The sequence below is a fragment of the Phascolarctos cinereus genome, unplaced genomic scaffold, assembly GCF_003287225.1.
Source record: "Phascolarctos cinereus isolate Bilbo 61053 unplaced genomic scaffold, phaCin_HiC Scaffold_5;HRSCAF=322, whole genome shotgun sequence".
In the NCBI taxonomy this organism is placed as follows: Eukaryota; Metazoa; Chordata; class Mammalia; order Diprotodontia; family Phascolarctidae; genus Phascolarctos; species Phascolarctos cinereus.
Window position 1 is genome coordinate 21,668,089 of NW_027555958.1, and position 23,735 is coordinate 21,691,823.

Consider the following 23,735-nt stretch of genomic DNA (forward strand, 5'->3'; position numbering starts at 1 on the left):
GAGGTTGCCCTGTTTGTTTGAGCTCCATCTTGGATTTCTCGGTGTCTATATTTGTTTTATTGAGAATCTTTCCTTTTCTTTTTTCCTTTGTAACTCTAACTCTACCTACTTACTACTCTCCCTTCCCCCCTGCCTCTCCAAGCCCTCCCTTGGAACTAATATAGTCAAACAAAAACAATTAATACATCAGACATCAAAACCCTAATTTTACAAAAGAGGAAACTGAGGGCCATAAAGTTGAAAGGACTCTTATGTGGGTTTTGAAATAGCCCTGTGTCTATGTGGACTATGTCTGTTGGGGATGGGGCCTGTGTATCTCAGTTCTAATTAAGAATTTTTTAAATTAAATCTTTTTTTTTAATTAAGCCTTTTTTTCTCTCCCTCTCTCCCCCCCCGTAAGATGTTGTAACAAATGTGCATAGTTAAGTAAAACAAATTCCCGCATCAGCCATGTCCAGAAACGTGTCTCTTCTCTCCATCAGTCAGTCAATGGATAGACATTTATTAAGTACCCACTATGTTTCAGGCACTGTACTAAGCAGTGGGGATACAAATATTAAAAAAAGACAGAACCTGCCCCCAAGGAGCTTACAGTCTAATAGGCAGGATGTGGGTGGCATTCTTCGTCATTGGACTTCTAGAACTGGAGTTGGCCATTGTGTTGATCAAAAGTCTGTTGTTGTTACTATATAGCATGTTCTCCTGGTTCTGCTCACTTCCTTCCACGTCAGTTCATACAAATCTTCCCAGGTTTCTCTGAAATTGTCCTCTCAGGCATTTTATGGCACAATGTAAACACAGGTATAGACATGTAGATAAATAGATATCTTGTTTGTGCATCATTGTTTGCATGTTGTTTTCCCCCTTAGACTGTGAGCTCTGTGAGGGTGGGAAGTGTCAGAGGCAGGATTTGAACCCACGTCCTCTGACTTCAATTCTACCAGTTTGTCCTTCTCTTCAGCCTCTGTTACACAGAGAGACAGCGTAGCACAGTGAACACAGGGTTGCCCTCGGACTCGGGAAGGCCTTGGTGCAAAGTTTTCCTGCCTGTGTGACCCTGGGCAAGTCAGTTCATGAGCTGAGATCTGAGCCTCAGTTTCTTCACCTGTAAAATGGACGCAATAAGACTTCTAGCACCTACCTTGGATATATGGAGAGACCATGGAACTAGGAATTGTTTCATTTGTTGTTGTCATAAATCCCATGTGCCTGACATATAGTCGGCCCTTAAGAAATGGTTGTTGATTGATTGATTGATTCAAAAGGGATCACAAAGACTTCTTAAATCTTCAGGATTTTTGTAAATGTCAGTGGGTATTATTGTTTGTGCCTTATTGGATTGTGACCTCCAGAAAGGGCCAAGACCTCACCTTCCCAGCACCCAGCAGCCCCAGCGCCGTTCTCTGCTGGTTAAGAGGGGTTTTCTATGTGCAGTGCTAGCAGAGAGGAAACTGGATGGGATAAGAATATTGGATCTGGAGTCCGAAGATGTGAGCGTCAGTTTCCTCTTCTGTAAGATGAGGGATTTGGACTGGCTGGCTCCGAAGTCTTATCCAGCTTCATACTTGTATGATTCAATGAGCATCTGTTAAGGGCTAGGCAGAGTTTAAAAAGACGAGGCCTGGAGGATCAGGGAAGGCGTCCTGGAGTAGGAGGGCCTGAAGGTGAGGCCAGAAGGGGGAGATCTGGATAGATGGGAGTGAGTCAAGGGAGCAGCAGGACCATGCATTGGGTGTGCAGGAGAGACATCAAGGTAGTCCACTTTGGGGGATTTCTGGAGGCAGTGCCCAATAAATGTAGAACTGAGTGGATTTGGGTAGTGGGAAAAGATGCTGAATAGCTCAGATGGGATAGAAGAAGCCATTCAAGAGAGTGTATAGGAGTGAACTCTGTTCATAGGAAGACCCCATTTCTCTTGTGTGAGTGTGTGTGTGTGTGTGTGTGTGTGTGTGTGTGTGTGTGACACATACATCCATTTGGACATACAGGCACAGGTGTATTTAGGTCTGTGTCCACAATGGCTCCCTTTACTGGAACGGGGTTTGACTACTGTAATTCAGTTTAAGAAGCTTAGTACCCTGGAAGGCAGAGAGTTCCCCGTAGAATTCTCTGTTGCTGGTTGTTGTTAAAGGCTTCCTGATTCGCATTAAACGAGATATCCTCTCTGAGTCTCAGTTTCTTCATCTGTAAAATGAGAGGGCCGGCTGAGATCTCACAGCTGGGAGAGGCATTCTAGACCTTCATTCTTCCTCCTTGAGAGGAGATTCCTTTAGTGTTGAAATTGGCCTAGGCATTGCCTAATTGAAGGCTTCAGAGTCTTGCTGGGGAACAGGCTGTTTTGGGGAGCAAAGGGCATGAGGGCTGGACCAAAGGGCTGGGAGACCAGACAGCCCATTTTTCCCTGGAAGCCCCTGAGCAGACCAGCAGGGCCTCCACAGGTGAGATGTGACTGGCCCTGGCCCAAGGGGAGGAGATCGTCCTGTGGGGCCATCCCCAACGCCTCTACTGCTGACCTTCAGCTCGCTGCAGGCAATTGGACTCTGTTCCATGGATGGCGTGTCTTTGCTTGCTTCTTAGCCACAACTGGTAGCTGATTGTCTCTCTTCCCATCTCTCTCTTCTTCTTCCAAAGAGTCAGCACTTACTAAATGTTGGTAGACTGTAACTGGTTTCAGTCCTTTTCTGTCAGTATCTGTCTGTGTGTCTGTTTCCCAGCCTTTGTTTCTGTCCATCTGTCATGGTCTTTCTATGTCTCTTTTAGTCTCTTATAAGACAGATTGTCAGAGCTAGAAAGCACCTTAAAAACAAGGGATTATAGCGATGGAACTGGAAAGCACCTCCGAGACCATGTAGTCTAACCCCGTCATTTTACAAGTGTGGAAACTGAGGCCCAGAAAAATGAACTGACTTGCCCTAGGTCACGTGGATAATAATTAGCAGAGCTGAGACTCAAACTCAAGCAGGTCCTCTGACTCCAGCATTCTTTCCACTATTACACATTGCAGCCCTTTTCATTGTATAGATGAAGAGACTGGGGTCCAGGGAGGACCATAGATTTATTTTTTTTTCTTCTTTTTTTAAAATTTTATTAATTTATTTTGATTTATCAACAATCACTTCCATATGCTTTTGAGTTGAAAATTTTTCTCCCCCCCCTCCCCACCACCCTCCCCAAGACAGCACGCAATCTGATATAGGCTTTACATTTACATTCCTATTAGACATATTTTCACATTAGTAAAGTTGTAAGTAAAAATTAAAATCAATAGGAGGAACCATCAGAAAGATGAAACAAAACTTAACAGAAGGTAAAAATAAGTGACAGCGATTTGACTTCCATAGTTCTTTCTTTGGATGTGGACAGCATTTTCCATCCCGAGGCCTCTGGAGATGTCTTAGATCCTTGTAATGCTGAGAAGGGCTCAGTTTAACAATCTTAGTCATTGCCTAACGTGGCTGTTACTGTGTAGGTTCTGCTCACTTCACTCAGCATCAGACCATACAAGTCTTTCCAGGTTTTTCTGAAGTCAGCCTGTTCATCATTTCTTATAGCACAATAGTATTCCGTTACATTCATATACCACAACTTGCTCAGCCATTCCCCAGTTGATGGGCATCCTCTCAATGCAAGGACTATTTCTTCAAATCTCCAGCACTTAGCCCGTGCATGGCACATAGCCGGCATTTTATAAATGTTTGTTGATTGATTGATTGATGAAAAGTACTCTGAAGAAGTTGCAAGTCCGACAGTCCAGTTAAGGAAGCTTCAAGGTCCACCTGTCATTGAAAGGCCTTCACGGCTAACCTTATTCCACAAACTGGCTGTTCTCTGGTTCTGTATGTGTATCGATCCGTTTCCCCTCTCGCACTGGCCGTGCCCTCTGCCTGAAACGCATTTCCCTTCACCTCCTCCTTGCAGAGTCCCTTCCTTCCTTCAAGACTCGTCTCAAGCGCCCTCTTCTATCTGCAGCACTTCCTGCCATCCCCTCCCCACTACTGCTTGCCTTCTCCCCAAGATGACCTTGTTATCTTACATATGCCTTAAGTTGTCTCCCCAGCCCCAGTCTCTGTTCTGTTTGCATGCCTGACACTTAGGACAGTGCCTTGTACATGCTGACTGTTGATCGATGGATGATTATCTTAACTTCTGTGATGGTTAAATCTGAAATAACTGAGGAAACAAAAGCTTGAGCTTCTGAGCATATTGATTTATTAAGCAATGCATGTTGACTGCATAACAAATCAGGGACCAGGCCTCCTCAGCTTGGCACTGAATACAGAGGGAGACAGTTTTATGCATTAAAAGAAAATAATTACTGGATATAAGATTAGATGATCTGATTTCTAATTGGAGGAAAGATTAGGGGCTTTCTGAGTTGGGATAGAGGTAGAGTGAACAGGGCATTTCCCTAATTCAGAAAAAAAGGGTGTCTGTGAGCAGCCAAAGGAACACGGAAACAATAAGTAATTGACCACTTTTCTCTATGCATGGACAGGGCTGCTCTTCATATAAGACGTACGGGCTGCCTGAGATGCATAATTGTGAGAAAACTCCTTGCATCTAGCTTCAGATCTGACCAGTCTCTGGTCAGGAGAAGCTGCGTCCTTAGCTGAGAGTCTCTAAGCAGCACGGAGAGGTGGTCCAGCTTCCCGGTCATGCGGGGCTAGGTTCAAACAATGCAATACAGTTTTCTCACAATTCCCATAATTGAATAAAGTTTTCTAGCGAGACAGAAATTGGACCAGACCCATAACTGAATAGAAAGGAAACTAAGCTAGATCCAGAATTGAGTCACAAGGTGGAGGTAGTGTGGTTCGCCCAATTCCCACACTTCCAAATTCAGGTCTGGCAGCCAGAGACAGAATTTCAGGACCTAGCACTGGAGACCTTGGTGAGATTCTCTCGCAACTAACAAAGGAGGAGGCTGAGACCCAGAGGACTGACCTGCCTGATGTCCTGCACCTAGGGGTTGCAAAGTGAGGATTTGAGGGCAATTCCTCTGACAACAAATACAGTTCACTGGTCACCGCCCTGCTGTCTGACCAGAAAGTGGCCCTGCTACTATCTGGGGCTAATTCTCCCCACACAACTTTCTCCTTCCCCTTCTGCCACTACAAGGCAGCCTTGAAACCCTAGAGAGAAGTGAGATCTTTTTACTTTAAAAGGTAACATCCTTGTGGAGGCCTGTTTGCTGATGGATCAGTAACCCCCTCGCTTCCCCTCCTGTTTTCCAGGTGACTATGGCCCTGATGGGGAAACACTTTGACGGCCCCGCCAATGCCTCCGGACCCGACCGCTGGAGCACCATGTTTCCCCGAAAAGATGAGATCATCACCAGCCTTGTGTCTGCCTTAGATTCAATGGTGAGTCAAGCCGTTGGGAACTGGTGGGTCTTCTGGCTGGAAGAGCAGCACCCTGAGGGATGGGACAGTGCCCTGCAGAGGTCAGCTAAGCCAGGACCCAAGAAGCCTATCTCCTGGGAAACAAACATCAAACAATACAGCTTTCCTTTCTTGGTCCTCTGATGTCCTTCACTCCACCCATCTCCCCCCACTAGCCAAATGACAGTTCCTGCCACTTCAGTCTAGTCCCCAAAGGCAGATGGAGCCAGCTAGTAATGATGACCCCATAGTATTAGATGGTGGCCATTAAGCACAGTGCCTGGTAGGTATCTAGGGGGCAGCTAGGTGGTGCAGGGGATAGAGTACTGGCCCTGGATTCAGAAGAACCTGAGTTCAAATCCAGCCTCAGACATAAAACACTTACTAGCTGTGTGACCCTGGGCAAGTCACTTAACCCCACTGCCTAGCCAAAAAAAACCCAAAACATAGTAGGTGTCTAATAAATGCCTGTTGTTTGATTGATGGATTATATCATCCCATAACACAGGAAACCCTGAACCATAAATATCAGGGCTAGAAGGGGCTGTAGGGATCACCTCATCTTGCTCCAGCATTTCATAGAGAGTCTGTTAATCAATAGACATTTATTAAATGACTGGGCTAAGCACTGGGGATACAAAAAGAGGCCAAAGACAGTTCCTGCCTTCAAGAAGCTCACAATCTAATGGAAGGAAACTGAGGCCCAGAGCAGGGAAAAGACTTGCTCAAGGTCACACAGCAAATTGACTCATGGGTTCATAAGACTTAGATATGGAAGGGACCTTAGAGACCAGATACTCTTCTTTTTAAAAACATTTTATTTTAAATTTAATTCAGTTTTTTTTTTAGTCAGCAGACATATTTTCTCTTGTTTCCACTTCACCCCTACTGGGGAAAAGAAAAAAGGAAACAACATTTATCACACATGCATAAACAAGCAAAATGAATTTATCCATTGATCCTTACTTTACGGACAATGAAACCGAGCCACAGAGATACTAAGTGAGTGGCCCAAGGGCCCATAGGAAGTGAAGGTCAGCGCCAGACTTGCCCCGGGTCCCCTGCCTCCTTCTGCTCTACCACACTGCTTCGCAGACCAAGTCTGTCTCTGTTTGAGGCTGTAAGAAGGATTCTGGGTACAGGAGATGAGAGTGTACATTCCGACCCTTCTTCTTGCCTACTTTGTCCTCCCGTAGGAGGGACCTGCTTTTCCCATACCCCCATTCTTTAATGCAGGGGTTCCTGGGCCGAAGAGAAAGGCAAGAGGAAGGCAGCTGGCAGGGAGCCGTCTCTCTCACTAAAACTCTATCCTGCTCTCCATTGCCTGCTCCCCTTTCCACATGCAGACTGGAGCCCCATGAGAGCTCTCACCCACCAAGCTCCTCGAAGCTCTGTAGGACAGTGATCTTGCCATGTCTGCCAAATGAGGGGGTTGGCCAGAGGACCTCTGAGCTCTTCCAGCTCCTGGTCTGTGGCCCTGTGATCTCTGTGGGTCATCGCAGCTTTCAAGCTAAGGCATAATCACTGTCAATCAATAAACATTTATCAAGTGCCTACTGTGTGCCAGGCACTGTGCTGAGCACTGATACATGGAGGGGCTTGAAGGTAGCAGCCGCTGCCAGTTACCCTAGCAGAGACACCATCAGTCTCCCTGGATTGCCAGCAGCTCTTCTTTGAAAGCTGAACCAGCCCAGGGTTGTGGGCTGGTATCTCTACCCCGGCCCCTTCCTGCAGAGCCCTAAGCAGGAAGATTAGGAAGGACAGTGGTAGAAGTACACGTGGTAGAGCAGGGCAGCTCTGGGTGGAGTCGGGGGACTGGGGTGACTTTGCGTGGGCACTATTTTCTTTCTTTTTTGTTTTTTTTGGTTAGGCAGTGGGGTTAAGTGACTTGCCCAGGGTCACACAGCTAGTAAGTGTTATTGTGTGTCTGAGGCCGGATTTGAACTCAGGTCCTCCTGAATCCAGGGCTGGTGCTGTATCCACTGCGCCACCTAGCTGCCCCTGGGCACTATTTTCTAGTCCCCTCTGTAGTGCATCCCTAGGGAGAGTTGCTCTGTTATGGGAAGAGTCTATGGCTCTTGAGCAGACCTCAGGGTCAGGCAGTCCCAGGTTCCAGTCCAACCCTAGACAACTCACTTAACTGGGCAGCTCTCCGAGAACCAGAAATGACAGAGAAAGCACCAGTCTGTGTTGGTCAAGAGAGATTCCTCATGGAGAATTCCCTACGTGGGTTGCTAGGTGCTGCAGTGAATAGAACACTGGGGCCTGGAGTCAGGAAGACCCAAGTTCAAATCCGGCCTTAGGTACTTACAAGCTGTGTGACCCTGGACAAGTCACATATCTTCTATCTGCCTCAGTTTCCTTAACTGTAAAATGGAAATAATATATCACCTCCTTCTCGAAGTTGTTGTAAGGAATAAATGGGATAATCATTGTGAAGCGCTGAGGGCAGTGCCCGGCGCATAGTAGGGGTTTAATGAATGCATGTCACGTTCTCTGCATTGTTGAAATACAATCTAAAATTTCCAAGGCATCGTTCTGGGTGCTAGGGGTACAAAGAAGCGCATCTTTCAACGGTAAATGGCTTGCAAACATTCCAAGTCCTTCCCTATTTTCTTGGGCCTGCCTGGACGGCCTTGGAGCATCAGTCCAACATCACAAGAGCCTGACTCAGAGCATTATCCAGCCCTGTCCTGGAAGCTGCTTCTATTTCCAGCCTGTCCCGGCCCTCAAGGCATGAGCTCCCCATGTTTAAGAGAGCAGGAGAAAGGCAGCATGGTGTGATGGATAGGCCACAGGTCCTGGAAGTCCAGAAGACCTGGGTTCAGATCCTGCCATAGCCGTCCATCCGCTGGGTTACCCTGTGCCTTATACTTAACCTCTCTGTTCCTCGTTTTCTTTCGCCTCACAAAGTGAGAGTGGGGGACTTGGTGACCTCAGAGCCCTTTCAGCTCTGACTTCTTTGGGCACTTGGTCCTTGATCTGTGATTAGGCCAGGGCGCACATATGGCCGAGCAGCGGTGCATAGACCACAGCCCGGGTGTGCTTCGTGGACAGGAGGGCTTCAGGACAGTCCCCTCGGTCCTCCTTCGCTCTGCTCCTCCAGCCCAGCTGCGAGCAGCAATCAGGCTGCCTGGACAGTTGGCCCCCACAGTTTTAATGTTTGGGAGGCCACTTGTGCTCCTGTGCTGGGCACAAAGATCTTCCAGGAGGCGTGCATAGTGGGGAACGTGCTAGACTTGCAACCCAAAGGTCTGGGTTCAGATTCTGCCGCTGACACTGACTAGCTGTGTGTCCCTAAGCAAATCCCTCCACTTCTCTGAGCCTGTCTACATGATGAGGTTAATGAGCCTGCGGGAGGCAGGGGAAAGTGTGTCTGCTTTGAGGCGTCTTTCCCTCCTAGAGGCTCGCTGTGGTCAAGGCTCGCTCTGCTGTGATTCTTTGGATCCGCGGGGCCTGGCGTAGAATGCTGCTGAACAGGTATTGATTGATTGATTCCATGGTGACCTCTGGATCTGAGTGAGAATTCAAGTCACTTAACCCCTCCCCCCAGCCTCAGTTTCCTCATTTGGAGTGGCTGGCTTCTGAAAGCCGCTTCTGGCTTGAATTCTGTGATCCTACCTTCCCTCCAGGCTTACTGTGCTTTGTAACTTTAAAGTGCTAACTAAGGGGGCCTCTAGGTGGCGCCGTGGATGGAGCACTGGCCCTGAAACCTGGAGGATCTGAGTTCAAATCCAGCCTCAGACCACACACTTACTAGCTGTGTGACCCTGGGCCAGTCACTTAACCCCAAATGCCTTTTAAAAAAAAGAAAGTGCTGACTGAGGTAGATGATTTTTATTGGAATTATCATTGTTGTTAAGATGGCGGCTGAGTAGGGGGTGTAGAATCCTCACTTGCAAGCTGAGCAGGCGGGAGTAGGAGCCTCACCTCCAGGCTACGAGGCCAGCTGGAGGAGGCTTTCCAAAGCTGACCCGCTTGGTGTCCACGTCTTCATTGTCTTTCTGTTAATGTGGATGGGGAAGCCATCTCATTTATTAACCTGAGGGTTTCAAATCATTTTTGCCTCTGCTGTTCCTGGGAGCTTCTCGAAGCCAGGAGAGCAGCCCATTTTTAATCTTGAGAACAAAAGGAGAGAAGTCGCATTCTTCTGATGTCAGGTTCCCAGCAGAAACCTTACATAAGGCAGCCTCGATTACATAAATGAGATGGGGCTTCGGCTAAGTGTCTGGGCCAAGAGCTAAGCTTGGATTTTGTTTTTGTTTTTGTTTTTAAGCCATGAAAGCAAGAGCCCATGGGCGACGTGACCCAGCATAAGGTGTTATTCAAGGCCCAGGGCTGGCTGCAGTGGGAAGGCTTTGGGGATCCCTTATAGCAAACCGGGACTCCCCAATCCCACTATCCCCTCATAACAGTGGTCTCCAAACCAGAGCCCCTCCTGCCTAGTTGTTCAAGAGACCCTGCTCTCCAGGTCAAAATTCTTTCTTCTTCTTCCCATTCATTACTGGAAGACTTTATTTTGCAGGGTGGGAGAGAAATGTGGGCCACCTGTAATTTCATCAACGGGCGGGACTCCTGGTATAGAAGCTACCCCACCAATACAGATCAGTGACCTTTCCCTAACTAGTCTAGCCAGTGTATGTCAGCGACAAGGCTCAACCCCAGCTCTGACCAGCCCTCTATCCACTGTAGCCTCCTGCTTCTTACCGGTTACTTATACGTACAAAACGTTAGTACTAGAAGGGACCTTATAGGGTTCATGTAGTGAAATCTCTTACAGGGATAAGCAGGAGGGAGAAAAAGGGGTTCTGCCCTTCAGGGCAAGGTCTCCTGGACCGCAAGGTGGGTGGAGCCCACTACTATCCAGGGAGACCCCCAAGTGGCAGCAAGGAGGGGCCTGCTGGTGGAGTTTGTCCAAAGTCTTCATCTTCCCAGTAGATAGAAAGCTGGCTGCAGAGTCAGGAAGACTTGAGTTCAAATCCTGCCTCAGACAGGGCAACCTCAGTTTCTTCATCGGTAAAATGGGGATAATAATATCCCCACCCTCACAAGGTTGTTGTGAGTATCAAGTGAAATATATAAATGCTAGCTGTTGTTTTTGTAGATGGGGAAACTGAGGCCAAGGCAGGCAAAGTAACCTTGGATCTGGTGTGAGGTCACTAGAAAGGGTGACTCTTAGAGAGATTATCCCTGGAAGGGAGAAGAGATCCTTCCTGCCCCTGGGGCAGGGGCAGGGGTTGGCTGCGGTGTTTCTCCTCAGCCTGTGAGTTCAGAGGTGTATAGGCTGAGATAAGAAGAGTTTTGATAAATTTCTGGATGTTGGCTCCATGCCAGGTCATTCAGAGGACCCTGGGGATTGGGACACCCATCCTTCACCTGGGTGGACAGCAGCCTGCCTCAGCGTCCCCCCTCCCAGGCGAGATCCTGGGATCCAGGAGGGACTCATGCATCCATTCACTTGGCCTAGCACCACTTTTCCATAGCAAACAAGGAATAGCAGTCCTCTGTGCTCAGTTCCTGAATCTGAGATAGCCAGTGTAGACACAGCCCAGGTGTCCTCCCATTTAAGAAAAAACAAAATTAATGGGAGTCAGCATGGCATATTGGAGAGACCTCTGGAGTTAGGCCGTGGTCCTTCCTACTTTGTTATAAGCCTAGAAAGGGTTAAAATGGAGCCTGAGGTCAGATTATGCAGGTGAGTTGGACTCAGGCTGAGCTCGGACCAGAGGCATCTGGCATAGAATGGAGGAGGCAGGCAAAGCCGGCCCGGGCCATCTTGGCAAGGTTGGGGAGGTTTGTTTCCCATGGATCAACTTTCTGCTTCTCTCTCAAAGCCCACCTGCCATCATTGTCACAACTTAGACCCACCTTGGTCACCAATGCCCTCCTCTCCTCCCCACCATCAAAATCAGCCCTCAGAGAGCTCTGATCAACCCAGCGACCAATCACAATGCCCGGGGACCAGTGAGAAAGCGCTCCTCACCTCCTGCCTGGGAGCTGATGGCCAGCCTCAGGGTGCAGAATCAAAGCTTTAGGAGCTGTAAAATGCATCAAGACTTTTGGGACACCATATGTGTCAACATTTGTGCACTTTACACATGTGTGCACACATACACAGGTTTATTGTATGTTTTGTGTGCGCATGTAGACATATGTGTGTGCCTATACGTGTATGTGTAGGAACATGAGTGTTTGTGCATGTGTGTATATAGAACTGTTTGTGTAGACATACACGCATTTGTACGTGTGTATGTATGTGCGTATCACATCCAGTGTGAAAACTTGTCTTGTTTGACACTGCAGATTAATTACAAGAGTGTTGTTCTGATCCTTTTGTCTCCCAAGGAGCAGAGAAGTGAGAACAATAAATTTCAATTTAAAAAAATCCTCAGGGAAAAACCTCACAAACTCATCCCCACTGAGGAAGTAGTGATTGATAATGGTTAAAGTGCGTGACCCCAAACGTGGGTGGTAGGGTGGGGGATCTACATTGTAACAGGGAGCCAGATCTTGAACTAAACTGTGTGAGGCTCAAATGGGGGGATTTCAGGCATTTGTAGGCAGGTCAGGGGGGATGGGGACCTGCAATGAGGGCTTGGCCTTGGGGCTACTAAAATCCCAGATGGATGGCTGCTGTGCTTTAAGCCACCAGGGCGTGCTGGGACATGCTGGGATCAAGGGCTAGAAAGGACCCCAAAGACCACTGAGTGAACCCTTATCTGTACAGTGGAAGGCCCAGGAGTAACTGGTCCAAGGTCATAAGCACCCGGGGCGACATCAGAACATGATTAACAGACTCTCTCCTTCCTCCCATCCGCAGTGCTCCGCACTTTCCAAACTCAATGCAGAGGTGGCCTGTGTCGCGGTCCACGATGAGAGCGCTTTCGTGGTTGGGACCGACAAGGGGAGAATCTTTCTGAACTCCAGGAAGGAGCTGCAGACAGATTTCCTCCGATTCTGCCGTGAGTGCCCATCGACTCTTGCCCTGTGGGGTCACGTTGCCCGATTTCTTCATTTTGTGGTAGAGAAAACCGAAGCCCAGGGACGTAGGGCTGGCTGAAAGTCACACAGCAAAGCAGCCGCCAAAACCCTCAACTGCTGCCCTGGGCTCTCTCTAGGAGAGCGGGTTTATCTGTGACCCCAGCTCTTTGTTCATAATGGGTGGGTTCAGCTCCATCCAACCTTTGACCCCCAATTTATTAGTTTCCAAGTGGAACTTTGTGGGGCAAGGCTTCCTGTGTAAATCTCTCTCTCTCTCTCTCTCTCTCTCTCTCTCTCTCTCTCTCTTCTCTCTCTCTCTTTCGCTGTCTCTCTCCCTCCCTCTTTCTTTCTTTCTCTGTCTCACTTTCTCTGTCTCTCTCCCTCCCTCTTTCTTTCTTTCTCTGTCTCACTTTCTCTGTCTCTCTCTTTCACACACGCACACATACACACACACATATGCTTGTAGCGTGTATGCACATACCCCATTGTGAGAAGACAGTCAGACAGCTCGGGGAGGGGAGGGGAGGGGAGAAGGGTGAGGGCATGAGGGTGGCTCCTCCAAGGCATGAGGTGGCACCCAGGGTGGTACTTCCTTGTACCCGGAGGAGGAGTTATCCAGGTTTATGCTGCCTTTCCCCAAACTCACAAAAAACTGATTGAAAAAGCCCAAGTGTCCCAATTTATTCATTGTTAGTGGAGAAGATTAGGTTAAGTCCCGGGCTGGGTGCTGGGGATCAATGCCACAGACCCTACCCTCAGGGAGCCTTCATCCTGCCAGGGACATCAAACGTCATTAATCAGCAAGTGTGCATTAAACCCCCATTTTGTTCCAGGTGCCGGGTTCGGTGCTGGGGATAGAAAGAATTGTCAATCAATCAGCATGTCTTTATTAAGCGCCTACTGTATGTTAGGCACTACCAGTCACTGTGCTAAGCACTGGAGGTACAAGTACAAAAAAGAAAGACAGTTGCTGCCCTCAAGGAGCTTACAGTCTAATGGGGGAAGACGATACACAAAACAAAGCTGAAAATGGAGGGGGGTACCCTTCCTCCTTTAGGAAGGTATGGGGGGGGCTTGGTATAAAAATCAGGGGGCAGAATAGAGCACCAGGCCTGGAGTCAGGAAAACCTGAGTTCAAATCCAGCTTCAGACACTTATCAGCTGTTTGACCCTGGGCAAGTCACTTTACCCTGCTTGCCTCAGTTTCCTCATCTGTAAAATGAGCTGGAGAAGGAAATGACAAACTGCTCCAGTATCTTTGCCAAGAAAACTCCAAGTGGGGTCACAAAGGGTTGGACATGACTGAACAACAACAAAATATAGAATAAATCAATACAAGGTAGTCAGGGAGGGACGGCACCAGCAGTCTGGGCCGCCAGCCAAGGCTTTGGAGAGAAGGTGGCGCTTGCCTCCCCTCCTTCTTTGCAGAGGTGAGGTGGGGGGCTAGGGGTGTGGAACGCCGCATGTCATGTCAGCTTTTTTTCAATAGGTTGGTTAGAGTTGCTGACGTCTTCATTCTTCCCACTTTTTAAATATTTCATTATAAGAGATGGCTCTCAGGGAAGGAGAAAGGGAGAGATACAGCAGGGGAAAGGAAAGGTAGGGGGAAAGATACCAGTTAAAAATCTGTTTTTTAGGAATGACAATAAAGATGGTGCTTCAGTTACATCAGAAGGAAGTGAAGGACTCTGTGGGACAGAAGTGAAGGGGAGGGCATTGTAGGCAGGGGGCAAGGCTAATGCAAAGGACGGAGGCAGGAGATCACAGATGGAGTCTCATAGGTGAGGGTCAGTAAGAGGGCCCCTTTACACAATGGAGTTTGGGAGTAATGTTCAGTGAGGTAGGGCCAGGTTGTAAGAGGAGTTCAAAGTCAAGCAGAGGTGTCTCTGTTTTATCTGAGAACCCCCAAAGTTCATTGAATGGGGGACCTTCACCCCAGGCACCTCCACACCTAATGCGCTCCCTCTCTGTTTTCCCTGGAGAGCTCTGGGAGAAAGAGAGGATGGGAGGATGGCCTGGGTTGGCTGGTAACCTTTGATACCAGGGGCCGTACAGTTTCCTGGATAGTCTGTGCAGGAAGGAGATTAGTAACTAGGGCTGGGTCCACCCCGCCATCCTGGGGTGAGGCCTGGTCATAGCATCTCAGGCTGAAATGCTGGAAAAGACATTGGGAGCCACTGAAGTCGTCTAATCCCTCACTTTACAGCTGAGGAAACAGGCCTAGGGAGATAAAATGAGTGGCCCATGGTCACACAAGGTAGTAATGAATGAAAACCCAGGGTTAATACTAGAAAGAGTGGACTTCACTGTGATGACCCAGAAGTACAGCTGGGCTGGAAGGTGAGGTCCCCAGCCCTGCAATCAGCTATTCGATAACCGTGAGCAAGCCCCTTCCCAAGTCTGGGGCGCCCTCTTCTCTCCCTGCCGAAATGCAGCTGATCCCCGAGGTCTTGCAGCCCTGACATTCCGGCTTCTCTGATTCCGTGAAAGCAGGGGCACCTGTCTTTGAGGAGCCCAGCTGCTTGCTGTCTATTTATAATTGCACTGGTTTATTTGAAGCTTGCGGCGGAGAATGCCTCTTCACACAGCCCCCTGTTTGGATGCAGGCATTTGTGGGCAGCTCACGGAGCCGTGTGGAGCCAGCCCTGGGCTGGGCACCAGCTTCCTGGCTCCCTGGACTCAGGCGCCCAGACCCCCCTCGGAGGGATGATGGACCTGTCCACGAGTCCCATAAGTGAATGAATTCCCTGTGCTTGCACCCTTGCCCTGCCCAGAAGGATTGATTGAGCAGTTAGTCAATCCACAGATATTTTCTGACTGTATAATACAACAAGAATAACAACAATAAACCACATTTATTTAGCACCTACTGTGTGCCAGTCACCAAGCTAAGTGCTTTACAAACATTTCACCTGATCCTCACAACAACCCTGTACAGTAGATGCTATTATTATTGTTATTCCAATTTTACTGATGTGGAAAGTGAGACAAACAGAGGTTAAGTGACTTGTCCAGGGTCACACAGCTAATAAATGTCAGAGGCTGGATTTGAACTCATGTCTTCCTAACCCCAGGCCCAGCACTCTAATCACTGGGATTCCCGGCTACCTGTGCTTAGCACAGCACTAGGAGATTAGAGATCAGATCAACCCGAGTTCTAGTCCCAACCCCAACATTAAACACTCTAGCTTGTGACCTCAGAGAAGACATTTAACTTTTCTGGGCCTCAGTTTCCCCATCCGTAAGTGAGGGCATCAAAGTAGATAGGATGCTAGCTTTAGAGCTAGCATCCTATGATCCTGAAGCGTGGGTGACCTTGGTTCCCTCCCCTGGGCCTCAGTTTCCTCTTCTGTTAAAAGAGAATATAAAATATAGCGAAGTACTGGAAACAATCAGTCAGTCAACAAATATTTATGAAGGTCCCAGAACTAGGCCTGAGGGTATAAACACAAAGATGAAGTACTGCCTGCCCTCTGGAGGAGCCTCCTCTGTAATTCAATAAACATTGATCAGGCACCTCCTCATTTCCACCAGTAGATTGGCCCCCAAAGGGGATGCTCATTCATCAGCACGGCTAAACATGTTGTGGTATGTGAATATCATGGAAGATGTCTGTACCGTAAGAAATAAGGACTCTACAGAGAAGCCTGGGAGGACATATATGTAACAGATGGGAAGCAAAATGAGCAGAACCAGAGAAGCAGCAGATACAGTGATGCCAGCAAGGTGAAATGAGAAAATGTCCCGAGAAGGAAGCGGGCACAAATTATGTAAGAGCTAAAGGCTTGTGGGAAAAAGAAAGAGACAATGTGCGCGTCTCCCTCCGTTCCCTGGAGATGAGGAATGCTGTGGGTGCAGAACATGGCCAAACCCAGTGGACAAGGGAGGTTCCTGAAGCTGCTTTCAAACACAACTCCTCCCCTTTCTTTTTTATTTATTCTTTATTCTATTATAAGCGATGGCTTTCAGTGGAGGGAAGGAATATAAAAGGGAAGAGGATATAGAAATCAGAGAGATTAATGAAAACTAAAAAAATAAAAGGAAGAGCATTAAACTAAATGTCGTCTGAAGTCATTTACAACTATGAGTATGCGATGCAGTGGAAAATACTAGGGTTTAAATTAGAGAACCTGAAAACCAGGCTTTGTCATTGACTGTCCATGTGACCTTGGGCAAGTCACTTAATCTCCTTTTGTCTTATTTTCTTCCTCTGTGATTCAATTCAAAAAGCATTTATTAAGTGGCTACTCTGTGCCAGGCACTGTGCTGGGTGCTAGGGATACAGAGACCAAGATGAAATAGTCCCTGCCCTCAAGAAGCTTACATTCTACTTGGGCAGTGGAGTCTGCAGACTCCTGAAGGGTTCCTGAATATACTTCAAGGAGGTGTCTGTGAACTTGGATGAGGGAAAAATGATTTTTTCCACTGACCTTTGCTCTCTTCTATAATCCCATGGATTTGATTTTATTTATTTAAAAATATTATTCCAAGAAAGAGTCCCTAGGCTTCACCAGCCTGCCAGAGGAAGATTAAGGAACCCTGTATCAGGGCAACACAAAAAAAGAGCTAAAGAGACAGAGACAGGGGGGAAAAAGTCACAGAAATAGAGACAAAGAGGTTGAGAGAGAGAAAGAAAGAAGGGATGGGTAGAGAAAGGGCTAGACATGTGACAGCGAAGTAGCACAGTGGATAGAGCTCTGGCCTTGGAGTCAGGAGGACCTGAGTTCAAATCCGGCCTCAGACACTTAATACTTACTGGCTGTGTGACCCTGGGCAAGTCACTTAACCCTGATTGCCTCACCAAAAAGAAAAAGGAAAGAAAGGGCTAGACACACTAATTAATATGAGTGTGGTGGACAAGGCTCTAAGGGCATTTCTAGGTTATTTCAAATCCCATCTCTGACTCTGAATGCCTTTATTGACTATGGGCAAATTAGCCATATTTACCTCCCTGACCCTCAGTTTCTTTTTCTGTCAGATGAGGGAGTTAGGCACGATGCCATCTAACTCTTTCATTCTGCTCAGTGATGCTGTGACTGGCACCAGGGAGGGTGCCAGGATAAGAAGGAAACGGGCCCTGCCCTCCAGCAGACAGGCAGGACATACATTGTACGGCGAAGATTCTATTTTTAAAATTATCGATATCTTTTATTTTTACACCACTCACATTTTCCGATGTATCTCTCTCCTTCCCCCTCCCAGAGAGCCATCCTTTAAAACAAAAATAAATGAGGGAGAAAAATCAATCCAGCAAAAGTCACCAACATGTGGAAAGTGTCTGACATCAAATACGGTGTTCCATGCCTGTAGTCCCCCACCTCTTCAAAGAAGAGGGGGAGGTGTGGCCAAACTCTCATCCATCAGGCTAGCCACACTGCTGAGGGAAGAATTCAGCTGGAAGTGATGAGAAGATGGGATGCAATGGAAAGAGAATCATGGGATTAGTTAGAACTGGAAGGCTGCCTAGTCCAATCGATTCATTATGCAGATGAGGAAACTGAGGACCAGCGGGGAGGGGAGTGTGACTTATCCAAGGTCACACAGATCATGATCGGCACGGCCAGGACTAAGATCCCAGGTCTTCCTGCCTCCAAACTCAGTCTTTTTTCTGTTGCTGTCAGGAGTCAGGGGATCAGGGCACTCATTCAGCTCTTCTGTTTACTAGCTTTGTGACCCCAGCGAGTCAGTCCATGCCTCAGTTTGCTCATCTGTAGAGTGAAGATAACATGACTTAACCCACCCTACTCCACAGGGTGGTCCTGAGGAAAGCTCTTTGTAAACCTAGAACTGCTGAAGAAGGGGAGCTGGCATCAATTCTGTTTCTTAGGTGCTCCACAGGCAGCGTGGCATGTTGGCCCTGGAGCCCGGAGGACCTTCAGTCAGGTTCCATCTCTTTTTAGGACTCCGGGCAAATCTCTTAAGATTTTGAGTTGCAGGGAAGGGGCCGACCTGCACTGAGGGAGGAAGCTCTCTCATCTGGGAGTTCCCTATACCAGTGAATTCTCAGGTCCCATCTCCTTTTAGATGTTCAGAGAAAAGAGAGCTCCCTGTGTGGCTTCATTGAAGAGGTGAGATTTGACTGGCTTCTTCTGACTAGGCCTTCCCCCCTTACTGGAAGGCCAGACTTGGTTGGAGGGGGCAGGAGCGGCCTCACTCTCATTTTCCCAGAAAGATCCCAGCTTGGGTCCAGCCCAGAGTGCAGCCGAGTGAACTTTTCACCCCAAGCCAAGGCCTCGGCGGGGGAGTCTTGGAAAATGGCTTTCTCCTATGGCCATGACAGCCCTCAGCCGTGAGCACAAATAAAACTCCTTCCTATGACCCTGTCGGGCTCCCAGCTGTGTCCAGGCTCTCCAGACTTTGGCTCATTAATCTTTCAATATGGCCCTGGGAGGTGGGAGGAGTTAGGGGGAAGAGGGGGGCCAAGTGAGAGATCATGGAGCCTTCCTCTGGGGTATTACCTACCACCCCGGTGGGCTGCCAGGCAGGTGAGGGAGAGGCTGTCCCTGGTGACCACTGTCCTCGTTACCAGATGTCAGCACATCCAAAAACAGGGGGCAGGGAGGATCAGGCAAGCCTTGCCACGTGACAGATTCTCATTTCCAAGATTAATGATTGTTTTTAAAACATATTACTGAGCTTAGTAGAAGGATCAGGGGAAGTGCCTTCGGGAGACCAGGGTTCCAGGCCAGGCTCTGACATTTATGAGCTGGGCCATGACGGTGGTGAGTTGTTTTTCAGCTCTCCGAGCCCCATTCCACATCTGAGAAATGGGCCAATAATGCTTCCATTTCCCACCTCAGCAGATTGCTCTAAGGAAGACCTTAGAGCTGTGGGCATAGTTAAAGGGACTGCTTTGTTTCTTCTGTTCTGTGTTGGTCTGAGGTTTCATCAGGTGATCTCGATAGTGAGGAAATCCCCTGTCCCAGTGTAGATCAGCACCTTCTCCACAACCCACAGGCTTGGAGAGATGCCTAAGGCTCAGACTGGTTAAGTGATTTGCCTTCCAAAGATCAGAGATCAGAGGGCTTCCTGCCACCTCTCCCCTGGGAAGAAAAAGGCTGCAAAAAGATCCATTAAAGAGATTATCTCATTCCGTTCTCCCTAGGAATCAGAGGACCCTAGCGCTAGGGCTAAGAGGAACTAGGCAGAAGCCTGTGAGTCCGTTTTCTAGATGAGGAAACTGAGGCCCAGAGAAGAGAAATGACCTAGGCAATAAGAGGAGAGAGCTGGTATTCAAACACAGGGTCCCAGATTCCAAATCCAATGTTCTCTCCACTAGAATGAATCAATTAGCAATGATTTATTAAAGCCTGCCGTGTGCCTGGAGTATATTCTAACACTATTTGCAAGAAAGAGAATTCAGTTTAAAGTGGGTTGGTTGGCTTGGGATGCCGCCCTTGGGGATTTTCTCTCCTGGGCACCTCGGTGCTTCACTTGTAAGGTTTTTCCACAAATAGCCTTATTATTCGGATTTTATATTTGTAGCTTGGGTACTTGGCCTAGTGGAATTATTTTCTTTTTGGTTGGGTTTTTCCCCTTTGGGGGTTTTATTCTTTTGCATAGAAGGGACCAATGGGAAAAGGGGGTTCCAGTCACCCAGGCCCTGGAGTCTCTGCCCTGCCCCTCTTGTCCCCTCACCTGCTCCTTTGCCCTGGATTCAGCCTCCGAGTTTTCTCCTGGCTCTTCCTCCTTCAATCTCTCCCCTCCGGTTCATCCAACTTAGCACGGCCAAGAGAAGCTTCCCAAAATACAGCGATCACGTCACTCTCTTGCTGACGAACCCTCAGTGACTCCCCATTACTTACGGACTTTGGCTTGAACCCTGACTTATCTTCCGTCCTTCACGAGGTCTGTACTCGAGCCAAACTTGTCTGCTTCTCTTCCCCTGCCCTACCTCTATGTTTTGCTCATACCGTTTCTGTACCTGCTACTAGTCCTTCATTAATTCATTCAGGAAATATTTATTAAGCGCCTACTGTATGCCAGGCACTGAAGTTCCTCACTACGGTGAGGTCATCCTTGCCATCTTGTCTTGTTTTATCTTGATTAACAGTCGTGGTGGGGGAAAGGGTTATTATCCTCATTTTACAGATGGGAAAACCGAGGTTCACAGAGGTCACACCATATTACACCTCCTTCCTTTAATTAGAAGGAGCGAGGTAGATAAGTGAATAGTGGTGGTGGTCTTGTAGTCAAGAAGACCCGAGTTCAAATCCTGCCTCAGATACTTATTAACTGTATGGCCCTGGGCAAGTCACTTTGCTTCAGTTTGCATCCGTTTCCTCATCTGTAAAATGGGGATATTAAGCTTCATAAAGTTGTTGTGAGGGTCAGATGAGGTAACATATATAAAATCCTTTGCAAACCTTAAAGTGCTATCCAAATGCTAACTATTACTCTTAATTCCCCCTGCCGATGGGTTTTCCAGCTGATTTATTTTTCCCCTTTGAATGGCTCTCCTTGAATTCCTTGAAGATGGAGTTTTTAATCTAAGGTCCACAGACCCTTTAGAAGGTCATAGCTATATTTCAGGAAGTCTGGGAACTTGGAGGGGCAAAAAAATTAGTTTTATTTTCACAAACCTCTAACTGAAACATAGCCTTTCCTTCGGTTACTCCAATATGTGATTCTGAGAAGGGGTCCCCAGTTCCCCAGAAGGAACAGGAAAGGTGAAGAGCCCCTCCCTTGCCTTAGAGGATTAGGCTCTGGCCGACTTAGGACAGTCACGTTCTCCTCTTGCATTGGGTGAGTTCAGATGCCAGGTCTGCCTCATGACTCTTTGGTGGAGGACTGTCTGTTCCACTGTTCATTCCCCTTAGGGGGTGTTGGAGGTAACCAGACATTCCCTTTACAAATGAACCAAGGAGCTGCTGTGATTTACTGTGAAGTGAACTCTCCCACAAACCTACTGGAAGCCTTAGAAATCCTCAGCAGTGGTCTGGGGCGTCTGGAGGGGAAGTAACTTGTTCTGGGTCATATCGCTAATAGGCGCCCAGCGCAGGATTTGAACCCAGGGCTTCTTAATTATAAATTTAAAAAAGGAGGTTCTTAACTCCTTAAGGTAAAGAGTTAACTCTTAAGACACCTAACTGTCCATTCAGAGAATTGTAAAAGTGAAAGCCTGGGAGAAAAAGACCTCTCTCCGTTTTTAATGAAGGAGAAAACTGAGGCCCAGATTACTCCCAGTCATTCAGTGAGTCAGTTTAGGAGCCAGAACTAAAACCCAGGTTTCCAGTGTCCCAGGCCCGAGTGCTTCCCACTAAATTGTCCGTCATAAGGGAGGGCTGGCTGGAGGGATGGGGGTAACAGGAATGATGGGAGCGGGACATTCTGATCGTCATTTCTTGCCTTTTGCCCTGCAGGAGGCCACCAGAGGAAAGAACCCGAGGTGGAAATCCCCCGGAAGGTCCGAGAATGCAACCGGAACGCTCAGCGGGTCTCCCCAGACCAGGGCTCAGACGTCTACCTCCTAAGGAAGATGGTGGAGGAAGTGTTCGATGTCCTTTATAGTAAGCCCCTTCACGACTCCAGGCGGGAAATGTCTCCTCCTGTGCAGCCCATAGGTGCAGGGGATGCTTCTGGGATGGTCTGGGTACGGCTGCCACATCTCAGGGATGGCCTTCCTATCACAAGTCCAGGGAGTGACTGTCACATGGCTGATGGGCGCCCTTCTCCCCTCAGCACCAAGCAGATTTTATAAAGCCATAGGAACTCCAAGAGAGAAAGAGGGGGCCTCAGAGGTATCATGGGATCCTAGGTCTAGAGCTGGAGGAAGCCGACAGAGACCTTACAGGTGGGGAAACTGAGGCTGTGAATGATTGAATGATTTACCCAAGGTCACACAGCTAGTAAGTGTCTAAGATGGGGTTCAAACCCAGACCTGCTGACTCCAGCTCCCGCACCAAAGATGGTATGTTTCTACCTCTCCTTGAACAGATTTCCCTTCTAGGTCATCCCCAACAAACAAGGGGTTATCTGGCCTTTTTTCAAGACATCCATTGATTAGGGAACTTCCTCCCTCCCGAGGCAGTCCATCCCACTTAAGGATAAGCCTCTGACTAGGAAGTTTTTCCTTGTATTGAGCTGAAATCTACCTTCCTTTGTGATCTCTCCATCCAGTCCTCTGGGGTGAAGCAGAAAAAGGGTAATCCTATTTCCCTCATTAAACCCTCAGTTCTCCGCTGCCCCCCATGTTGGGTCTTGAGTAGCTAAACATCGCCAGTGCTTCTATCATTCTGGTCATAGAGTTCGCTTTAAGGGGGTTGCGGGGTGGGTGAGTGAAGTAAAAACTGAGGACTCTTCTCTGGGGCCTCCCCCCCTCATCCCCCCAAGGGAGAGTCCCTGGACAAATGACCACATGTCCTGAGCCCTAGGCATAGACCAGGCCGATTTTCTGGCACTGCATTCATTTCATTAAGTAAAGGGACTAGATGAAAAGAATAGAGTTTTAGGAAGGTGTTGGCAGAAATGTAGAAACAAGCATTTATTAAGCACTTGCTGTATATCAGGCCCTGTGCTAAGCACTGTAGATACAAAGAAAGGCAGAAACCTATCCTTGCTCTCAGTGTATGGTCTAATGGGGGAGACAGCATGGATATACAGAATACAGGACGTACAGAGTGTGTGAAGGTGATCAGAGAGGGAATGGTATTAGCCAGGGAGACTCAAGACAGCGTCTTGGTGGGATTGAAGTTGAGTCTGGAAAAGAAGCCAGGGAAGCTTCAGAGGTGGAGGGGAGGGGGCAGAATATTCCAGGCTTGAGATACTGTCATTGCAAAGTAATGGAGGCAGGAGATGGGATGGAGAGTGAGAGAGCCAGTGTCTCTGGAGCACAAAGTAAACTGAGGCAGGGAGGTAAAAGAAGGCTGGAAAGGTAGAAAGGGGCCAGGTTAAGGGCTTCAGACACCAAATAGTGGATTTTGTATTTGGTCCTAGAAGTGAAGGGATTCATTGGAGTCCCTTGAGTGGGAGAATGACATGGTCAGACCCGCTCTTGAGGGAAGGCTCCATGGCATGATGGATGGGAATGGGGACAGGCTTGAGAAAAGGGGACCAATTTCAAAGTGATTCCAGCAGTCCAGATAAGAGGTGATGAGGGTTCGAGCTCAGGCTGTGTCTGGATGAGTGAAGAAAGGGGGACAAATCCTAGAAATGTGGTGAAGGTAGAAATGAGAAGATCTAATGGCAAATTGCATATGGTGGGACGGGTGCAGAGGAATCTGCAGAGCTGGCTGACTAGGAGCTAGGAGGAGGCTGTTGCCTTTGATAGTGAGAGTTCAGAGGGAGAAATATTGGGGGGTGAGGGGTGGATAATGAGTTCCACTTTGGACATGTTGATGGCTCTGGGATATCCAGGTCAAGAAAACTAGTAGG

General features: G+C 48.1%; 1 protein-coding gene across 5 annotated transcripts in view; it reads left to right on the forward strand.

Moving 5' to 3' along the window:
* Positions 1-23,735, forward strand: part of GTF2IRD1 (GTF2I repeat domain containing 1) — a 229,666-nt gene that overhangs the window by 74,105 nt on the left and 131,826 nt on the right. For all 5 annotated transcript variants that reach the window (XM_078154722.1, XM_078154720.1, XM_021005739.2 and 2 more), the window contains exons 2-4: positions 5,235-5,363; positions 12,202-12,343; positions 21,725-21,871. In XM_078154722.1, coding sequence (XP_078010848.1) covers positions 5,241-5,363; positions 12,202-12,343; positions 21,725-21,871 — 412 coding nt within the window. In that variant the 5' untranslated portion in view covers positions 5,235-5,240. The remainder of the gene's footprint in view (positions 1-5,234; positions 5,364-12,201; positions 12,344-21,724; positions 21,872-23,735) is intronic.